Source organism: Aquarana catesbeiana, linkage group LG02 (genome assembly GCF_042186555.1).
Source record: "Aquarana catesbeiana isolate 2022-GZ linkage group LG02, ASM4218655v1, whole genome shotgun sequence".
Classification (NCBI taxonomy): Eukaryota; Metazoa; Chordata; class Amphibia; order Anura; family Ranidae; genus Aquarana; species Aquarana catesbeiana.
The window spans coordinates 314907475-314917575 of NC_133325.1; the positions used below are offsets into that span (position 1 = coordinate 314907475).

Consider the following 10101-nt stretch of genomic DNA (forward strand, 5'->3'; position numbering starts at 1 on the left):
CTTTCTTTTTATGTTTTCTGAGTATCATTGGTCCCAGCTGTTGTTCCAGACAGCCTTTTAAAGGTCCTGGGGAGACCTATCTTTTCCCTGAGCTTGGTGAGACCACTGTTTAGTGGTCATGGCGATCTGGTAAGCAGATGATTTATTCACCTGGGTGTGGAGTTGGATGCACCTATATGAAGGATCTTTTCAAGATTTTTTCCACTGCAAATTATCACCTTTATATGGATGGGTGTTCATTGGTTGATATATTGACTTGAATCTCAATGGGACTCTACCTTAGTTTTCTTATAATTTGTTTAATTTCAATGGGGCTCTGTTTTAGTTTTCTCACTACTTGTTTAACAGATCACTAATTTTACTAGCGCTGCATTTATTTTGTATATTTTAATTTAAAGGATAAGTTCACCTTTTCTAACACGTTACATGCTACACCTGTGTTTAGGTGGTAACATGTTACTATAAAGCACCTGCCCGCACCCCTGTTCCCCACCGATAAAAACGGGTGGGAGGGTGATCATCTCCATGTGCCTGCTGTCACAATTTAAATACAGTGTGGCCATATTGCCTCTGCCCACACAGCTGCTTCATTCATTCACAGAGTTCTGTGAATGAATGAACTACAAGTACCATCTTCCACCACGGCAGACAGCTTGTAGTTCTCAATGAACTGCAAGGGTGCTGGTGAGCGCTCTCGTAGTTCATTGACACTGTATATTTTTTCCCCATCTCATCTTCATTTTTTTGTTATTAACCCAGTTTTATATTTTAGATTTAGCAGGAATTCTGTGAGTTATGTTGTACTTGTGTCTGCTAATAATGATTTTATTGTATTTTTAGCAAATTATAGCTTTAATATTTTCTTGCGGGGTAGTCTGTACGGGGCCCCGCGATTTCTATCAGCAGCCCTGGTAATGTGTGCTGCTTTTACTAACAGATCTGGCTGTTTTTTCTCCCTGCTTTTCGGGAGGAAGAAACAGCCAGGTTGCTGTTCTGTGTACACATAGGTGTGTGTGTGTGTGTTAACACAGAACTCTGTGTATGACTGGACACAGCCGATCAACAGGTTTCAGTCAAAATCATTTGGCTGAAACCTGCTGACAGACTCGTGCTGTGTCCAATCTCAGCACGGGTCGTGCGAATGTACGCCGAAAGCCAGGAAGTACACTGCGAGGTATGGGTACTTCGCTGTGCCGCCTGCTTTTAGTATATATATTTATTGTGAGCAGGTCAGCAAAGTGGTTAAAAAAAAGCTTGTCAAATGGCACATTTTGAAGCAAGTGTAAGTGAACAGTGTGCAGGTCTACATGATGATGGGGAATCTAGAACCTGTATGGGTGATCAACCTGTGGCCCTCCAGCTGTTGCAGAACTACAAGTCCCATGAAGCGTTGCAAGGCTGATTAATTACAAGCGTGACTCCCACAGGCAGAAGCATGATGGGACTTGTAGTTCCACAACAGCTGGAGGACAGCAGGTTAAGCAGCCGCACATTCTGAGCACACAATAACTGTTACAGGTGGTTGGCTTTACCCCCCTTAGGGTCACCTGGCTTTCTGTAACCCTGCAGCAGTCAGACTTATTAATTTTTATTACATTTTTAATAAAATAAAAATATGTGTATTAATATTTACAGTGCACATAAAAGAAGGTGCTTTCATAGTTAAAAGTGGGAAATGCAATTGAACTGTGTGTTATTGTGGAGAAAGCAGAACAGAAGTCGTTGTTTTGTACCCCCTCATACAGACAGGGGGCGGCTCGGCACCGATCCTCCTATCCCCTCTCCGTACTGCGCTCAGTCACGGGGACGGGATTTGGCAGCATAATCAACAACACATCTCAGACGGAGCGACACACAGCGGACACAGGGGTGCGCTCTGATTGGCCGCAGCACTTACGTCACACCCCCCTTTTCTCCGAGCGTCACTGAGGTGGTACAGTCCTCTGGGTACCAGGCTAGGCACAGACAGCTGGAGAGCGGCGGCGGTTGCTAGGCAACAGTGGCCCAGTTACTAATGACAACCCAGACGTCTCCGCCCCCGCCGAGCCTCCCGGGAGGGCGGAGCCGGAACGATGTGATTGCCCGCCACCTGTAACGCTAAACATCAGTCATGAGCGAGCTGAGCCGAGACACGGTGATCGGCTTCTTACTCGGGAAGGGGGGCCGGGTACCGAACCAGCAGCTGGTGGATCATTTCCGGACCGTGCTGACCGAGCCGCCCCCCGGTGAGGCCCGCAATGCCGCCCGCCAGCTCTTCAAAGACATCGTGAATGAGGTGGCCAGTGTGCGGGCGGAGGACGGGGTGAAGTACGTGTGTTTGAGGAAGAGGTACCGGAGGGAGGCGAGGCAAGGAGAGACACAGCCTGCCGCCGGTGAAGGAGCAGAACCGGGCACAGGAGAGGAAATCAAAGCTGAGCCCGGTACCGGAGAAAAGTTCAAAGCTGAGCCCGGTAACGGAGAAGAGATCAAAGCTGAGCCCGGTATCGGAGAGGAGATCAAAGCTGAGCCGAGCCCCGGAGAGGAGATCAAAGCTGAGCCCGGTATCGGAGATGAGATCAAAGCTGAGCCGAGCCCCGGAGAGGAGATCAAAGCTGAGCCGAGCACCGGAGAGGAGATCAAAGCTGAGCCCGGTATCGGAGATGAGATCAAAGCTGAGCCGAGCACCGGAGAAGCGATCAGAGCGGAGCCGAGCACCGGAGAGGATGAGGGGGTGTCCCCCGATTCCAGTCCCGGTGAGGAGTCCCCCCAGGCCGGTCCCCCCCGGATCTCAGTAACGGAGGAAGACGGGGAGCAGATCCCGAAGAAGACAGATTTTAGCGGTAGGACCCCCCGGAACAGCCGCAGAGGTCCCTCCCGGGAGCCAGTGTCCCCCCAGCTGAGGCGGGGTGCAGGGGGTGTCCTCCTCCGGGCGGCTCTCCGGGACTCAGACAGTTCGTCGGTGCACAGCTCATCATCCGTGTCCGGTAATGAGGAGGAGGAAGGCGGCGGTGGCGGCTCGGTGTCTCTGGAGCCCCTAGAACACGCCTGGATGCTGAGCTCATGCCGGGCCCGCTGGGATGGTCTTCGGGAGCTGCTGATGGCGGAGCCCGGCCTCATCACCCGGAGGGATTTCATCACCGGCTTCTCGTGCCTGCACTGGGCCGCCAAGCACGGACAACACGAGCTCCTCGCCGCTCTGCTCACACACGCCCGACAGCACCGCCTGCCGGTCAACATCAACAGCCGGGCCTCCGGAGGGTACACCCCGCTCCACCTGGCCGCCATGCACGGACACCTGGACGTCATCAAGCTGTTGGTCGGGGCGTACGATGCCGACGTGGATGTCCGGGATTATAGCGGGAGGAAAGCCTGGCAGTACCTGAGTCCTGACACCGCCCGGGATGTCCAGGCTCTGACCGGGGCAGTGCCAGGCCCCGAGGAGGATGACGAGGAGGATGGGACCAGGTCAGGGCGATGGCGTCTCTCTAAGGTCTTACCATCCCAACTCATTGTACACAGGCTGGGCCAACTCCCCGAGGATGAGCAGGACGGAGGGGGGCGCCACCGAGCTGACATCACCAGGAAGGGATCTGGGGGGAGCAGGGGGAGACCCCGACTGAACAGGATCAGGTTCAGGACTCAGATCATCCATAGTAACCTGTCCGCCAGGGACCCCGAGGATGACGATGACAGATCCCTCAAGAGCCCCATCAGGCACAGACCCAAGTCTAATGTCTTCGGATGATGGGGGACCCTATTTACTAAGGTGCCCCCTATTTACAGTGATCTCTGCCATGACTGTCCTCCACACTGGGTGATGGGTGCCTATTATTTACTAAGAACTATCCTGAGCACAGGCTGATGGGTGTCATAGATTAAAGTGATCCCTGTTAGGACTATCCTCCACACAGGATGATGGGTGCCATTGATTACAGTGATCTCTGCCATAGGTTTCCTTGGCAATGGATGATGGGTGCCCCCTATTTACAGTGATCTCTACCATGGCTGTCCTCTACACTGGATGATGGGTGCCCCCTACTTACAGTGATCTCTACCATGACTATCCTTGGGACTGGATGATGGGTGCCCCCTATTTACAGTGATCTCTTCCATTACTATCTTGGCACTGGATGATGGGTTCCCCCTATTTACAGTGATCTCTGCCATGACTATCCTTGGCACTGGATGATGAGTGCCCCCTATTTACAGTGATCTCTGCCGTGACTATCCTTGGCACTGGATGATGGGTGCCCCCTAATTACAGTGATCTCTGCTGTAACTGTCCTCCGCACTGGGTGATGGGTGCCTATTATTTACTAAGGTCTCTGCAAGGACTATCCTGAGTACATCCCTGTTATGACTATCCCCCACACAGGATGATGGGTGCCATTGATTACAGTGATCTCTACCATGACTATCTTGGCACTGGATGATGGGTGCCCCCTATTTACAGTGATCTCTGCCATTACTATCTTGGCACTGGATGATGGGTTCCCCCCTATTTACAGTGATCTCTACCATGACTATCCTTGGTACTGGATGATGGGTTCCCCCCTATTTACAGTGATCTCTGCCGTGACTGTCCTCCGCACTGGGTGATGGGTCCCTATTATTTACTAAGGTCTCTGCAAGGACTATCCTGAGTACATCCCTGTTATGACTATCCCCCACACAGGATGATGGGTGCCATTGATTACAGTGATCTCTACCATAACTATCTTGGCACTGGATGATGGGTGCCCCCTATTTACAGTGATCTCTGCCATTACTATCTTGGCACTGGATGATGGGTTCCCCCCTATTTACAGTGATCTCTGCCGTGACTGTCCTCTGCACTGGGTGATGGGTCCCTATTATTTACTAAGGTCTCTGCAAGGACTATCCTGAGTACATCCCTGTTATGACTATCCCCCACACAGGATGATAGGTGCCATGATTACAGTGATCTCTACCATGACTATCCTTGGCACTGGATGATGGATGCCCCCTATTTACAGTGATCTCTACCATGACTATCCTTGGCACTGGATGATGGATGCCCCCTATTTACAGTGATCTCAGCCATGACCATCCTTAGCACTGGATGATGGGTGCCCCTTATTTACAGTGATCTCTGCCATGACCATCCTTAGCACTGGGTGCCTATTATTTACCAAGGTCTCTGCAAGGACTATCCTCAGCACTGGGTGATGGGAGCTATTTAGGAAGGTCTCTGCAAGAACTCGCCTGAGTACAGGCTGATGGGTGCCATTGATTAAACTGAACCCTGTTATGATTATCCTCAGCACAGGACAATGGGTGCCATTGATTACAGTGAACTCTACCACAACTATCCTCAGCTCAGGATAATGGGTGTTATTATTTATTATGGTCTCTACAAGGACTATCTTGTGCACTGGCTGATGGGTGCCATTATTTACAGTGATCTCTGCATTCTAAGTACAGGATGATAGGTGCCGCCAATTTACACTGGTGTCTGCAATATAGACTGATTTACTAAAGGGAAATAGACTGCAGTTGCCCCAGAGTCTAGTAAATGAGCAGAAGCTCTGCTGACTTCCATCATCCAATCACGTGAAAGTAAAAATGCTGTTTATTTTTAATTTTCCTTGCTTGTGATTGGGTATTCTTTGCTAAGTGAAGCTTCACCTCATTTTACTAAGCTCTGGAGCAAATTCCCTTGCAGAGTAAAAAGTACACATTCTATTTGCCTTTGGTAAATCAACCCCAATGACTATCCTGGATGCATGCTGATGAAGTGCCATTGTTCACAGTGATCTGTGCTATGAATAGCCTCAGCTCAGGCTGATGGGTGCCCCCCTATTGATGAAGGTTTCTGTAATGACTATCCTGAGTACAGGGTGGTGGGTGCCCCCTATTGATGAAGGTCTCGGTAATGACTATCCTGAGCACAGGGTGGTGGGTGCCCCCTATTGATGAAGGTCTCGGTAATGACTATCCTGAGCACAGGGTGGTGGGTGCCCCCTATTGATGAAGGTCTCGGTAATGACTATCCTGAGCACAGGTTGGTGGGTGCCCCCTATTGATGAAGGTCTCGGTAATGACTATCCTGGGCACAGGGTGGTGGGTGCCCCCTATTGATGAAGGTCTCTGCAATGAGTATCTTGAGCACAGGGTGGTGGGTGCCCCCCTATTGACGAAGGTCTCGGTAATGACTATCCTGAGCACAGGGTGGTGGGTGCCATTATTTATAATGGTTGAGCACTGTCTATCCTGGGCACACGCTGATGAATGCCCCATCAGTGCAGTGTCTATCCTGGACATCCCAGCCCCATGACTTATGAGCTGTGATGAAGTAGGAGTCAGTGTGATTAGCTGTCTCTTGTGCTTCACAAAAATTCTTTTTTGCACTAACTGCAATCATTTTTCCTTGTCTCAAGCAAGGGCATACAAAACTAAACCAATCCTTTCATAAGACAGTGAAAACTAGTCACCTGTTACAAGATTTCAGTTCACTGGCCAGTGAAAGAGACCTTGTCACCGCTTCTGTGTGATCACTGAGATCAGCATGCCCACTCCTAGCCCCTCTGGTGGTTCAATCTCTTATGTTTGGCTGTCTTACCACCACCACTAGGATCATCTAAATTGGACGCTTTAGGGTGTCTGATCCCTGAGTGTCTAATATTGATCACCTGTGCCTGCTACAGCACCAACCTGACCTTAGTGCTCTTTTACACGGGCTTTCTGATTAGGTCTGCTTGTCAGTTTTTCACGCGGACCTGATTGGGCGCTCCTATTCACCTCCTCTAGTGGATGTCAGCGTTGACATGTCCGCTGACACCCGCTGCTATCCAATCCGCCAAATACAGACGGACGGAGTTCCTATTTTTCATCCGTCTGGCAGATCGGATTAAAAATGGACAGGCGGTCTATTTTCATCCAATGTCCCCTTAGAGGACACAGACATGTCATCCGTCTGCTCAGCAGGGATCAGTGGAGCGAATCCCCCGCTGAGCAAAGCAGAGTCTGTCAAACGTACAAGCCCATGTGAAAAGGACCTTAAGGCTCAGTTCACACTGTAGTGATGCGGGAACCCTGCAAATCCAGTGCGGGTTCCCACATCTCATACAACTCGCAGGCAGTTCACACTACCCTATGCGAACTGCTGAGAGTGTCAATACAAAGTTAACAACACCCCCATTTTAGCTCACATATCGCAGTGCAAACTGTCAATTCAGACAAGAATCTGATCGTGTGGGTGTGAACACCCAGGCGATCCGATTCTGGTGCGGACCAAAAAAAGGGTCCTGTGCGACTTTGGTCTGAATGCGATGTGAATTTAGCCATGTAAGCTGTATGGCAGAATTTGCATTGCACAGACATTACATGTGATTTGCACTACAGTGCGGTGCAGATCACATGCAATGTCTGACATTGCAGCAGTGGTAACTGGCCCTGAGTGTTTCTAAACCCTTCTATCCTATACAGCCAAGAAAACTACCATCTTAGCCACTGTTTGATCTGCATTTGCCATGGTGCTGCACGTGTGATCAGTTATGACACCAGCTATTTTATGGCTTGACAGATTAGCTGGGAGTACAAGCAACTGTGATAGTGATTATTCACAGCCTGCCTTTGAATTTAAATATTTTGAAAAACGGTTAAGTTGTTGAGTTTACTTCCACTTTAAATTGCAAGGTTGTGTTGGGAGCCGGAGATGCTAGTGAATCGAAAGATTGCAGGGGAGAGACACAAGGACCTGACACACCTGGAAGTGTCAGATTGGAGTGATTCTATTGGCACCTGTCACTATGCCAAAGTAGTAAAGTTTTAATCACCAGAGGGACCAGTAGCAACTATGATTCTTGTCTATGCCACCAATGGGAAGTAGTTGTTGCAAGGTGATTTCCTATTGGTTTCAGTGTGTTCATATGATTTGCAAGTCACATTTTGTCATGAAAATACAATATATATATATATATATATATATATATATATATATATATATATATTCTTGTCCAGACTAAGGACACACTATTAGATTTTCTGCAGATTTACCAAAACCAAATAATATGAGGTCAAACCTTAAGTGTTTCAATTTGTATGCAATTAGGCAGGCCCTTTACACTACATGGTTTTGGTAAATCTGAAGACAAAAATCGTCAGAAAATCAAATCGTGTGTATGGGGTCTTAGGCTCCGTTTATGCTAGTGCAACAGGCTTAAAGGAGTGCAGCCATCCAGATCCTTTTATTTGTGTATGTACAGAGGCGGGCTTGGCTGGCACCCCTTCTATGTTCGGAAAGAAGATTCTAATTGCCAGCTTACTTTTGACCAGTGAGAGTGTGTGTGGTGCCAACAGGGCCATCCACAAAATGAATTTCGTCAGATCCAGCAGGAATCTGTTTAATGTCAAGCTGTGCTGAAGAATTGCTGTGATTCTGCCTGCGATCTCAAAACGCACTAGCAGGTTCAGGTACCATTATTTTCAATGGCACCCAAAACGTGCTGCGGTGATTATTATGCGGCAATCACGGCAAACTGTGTTGCATGAAGCTTGTTGGCCAAAAAGGAGCAGGAGTTTCTTTTGGGTGACAAGCTTCATGCCATGTGATATGCCTGGATTGTGGTGCAACAAGCGGCAGCAACACATTTTAGGTGCCATTGAAAATAATGGCACCTGAACCTGCGTTTTGAGATTGCGGGCAATCCCAAAATGCCCAGGTGTGAATGGAGTCTTAAAGTGGAACTGAAGGCAGAAATAGAAAAGCTGCAAACAGGCAGACTTTTTATTTCAGACGAGACATGAAAATTCTCTTCTGCAATAAAATACACCTACCTGTCTGTTCACAATCCCCTGCAGAATGCACCCTGAGCTGTGCATGCGCAGCTAAGCTTAAATTTTATTGTGAACCCAGCCTGAAGGATCTACATTGACTGACATAGTCAGATAGCACTAATGGGATGTGACTGATCCTGACCATGGATAGGGCTTTAATTGACTAACTTTTTATAGACTGATTGTTACACATTTTTGTAGAACCAATTTAAGAACGTCTAACCAAATGAAAGCTGCTAAATAATTGATTGATATGAGTTTGTACAAGTGACAATGTTAGAGCTCACCAGTATATAGCACTACAAGGACATGTGCTAGAACTAGCTGTACATAGCACGTTAGGACAATTCCTGGTTAACCAACCAGCACTTGATGTGAATTGAAAGCCTGACACCATTTTTGTCTACTTATGTTTTATTGTTCAGATGCAAAACACTATTTTTGTATTTCATGTGCCAAATGACCCGTTGTAACTGTGATCGCACATCACACAATTAGCACTTTTTAAAAATGCTTAAGATATCGTATAAAATTCTACCACATTCTACCAATGTCGTTTGTCTTCTTGTATGAAAGTTACTGAGATTTTAGATGCTTGAGGGCAAGTCCAGCTCCACGCATTCTATACCCTATATCTGTGGTCTCCAAACTGTGGCCAGATGTGGCCACTTTGCTTGCCTTTATCTGGCCCTTGTGCACTACTACTCCAATGGTGGGACACCATTCCTCTCACCGACAGCATCAATAGGACACTATTCCTCCCAGTGATACCAAAAAAGGGGGCACTATTTCTCCCATTACAACCAATGATGGGGAATTGCTGTCTTCTACGGACCACAGTCTGGCCCACTCAAAGCCTGAGAACAGTAAACTGGTCCTTTTCTTAGGTTTGGAGACTCTCACCCTATAAAATGAGAGATGAGGGCATCTTTTACCATCCAGCTTTTGAGAACTGTTGGAGCCATGCAAATTTATAGTTCTACAGATAGAGTTCAGCTTAGGCAAAGACACATCTGGTTTACATAAAGCTACAGACAATATCTTTGGGGAGATGATCTACAGTGAGATCCCCAGGTGTTATAAGTAATGATTGGAGTCATTGAACCCTTTATTGTCAACCCATTGTTTCTTGAAGAACTCCAGGAAGGGTCTTAGTGCACTTTTGGGGGAGGTAAGTGTAATGTGCATGTGACACTTATCTCCTTGGTGTCCTCTATTTCATACAATATTGGAAAATGTCCTTTTGCTCACTATTGGCATGCTTTTGGTTCTTGTACCTAATGCCGCGTACACACGATCGGAATTCTCATTGGAAAAAGATGT

The 10101-nt window shown here is 47.9% G+C and overlaps 1 protein-coding gene across 1 annotated transcript; it reads left to right on the forward strand.

Annotated features, from left to right (window-relative positions):
* The first annotated feature begins 1895 nt into the window (after positions 1-1895).
* Positions 1896-9325, forward strand: SOWAHC (sosondowah ankyrin repeat domain family member C). The gene is made up of 2 exons (XM_073614740.1): positions 1896-8415; positions 8598-9325. The coding sequence occupies exon 1, from the start codon at positions 2111-2113 to the stop codon at positions 3722-3724; it is 1614 nt and encodes a 537-aa protein (XP_073470841.1). The 5' UTR covers positions 1896-2110; the 3' UTR covers positions 3725-8415; positions 8598-9325.
* The last annotated feature ends 776 nt before the right edge of the window (positions 9326-10101 follow it).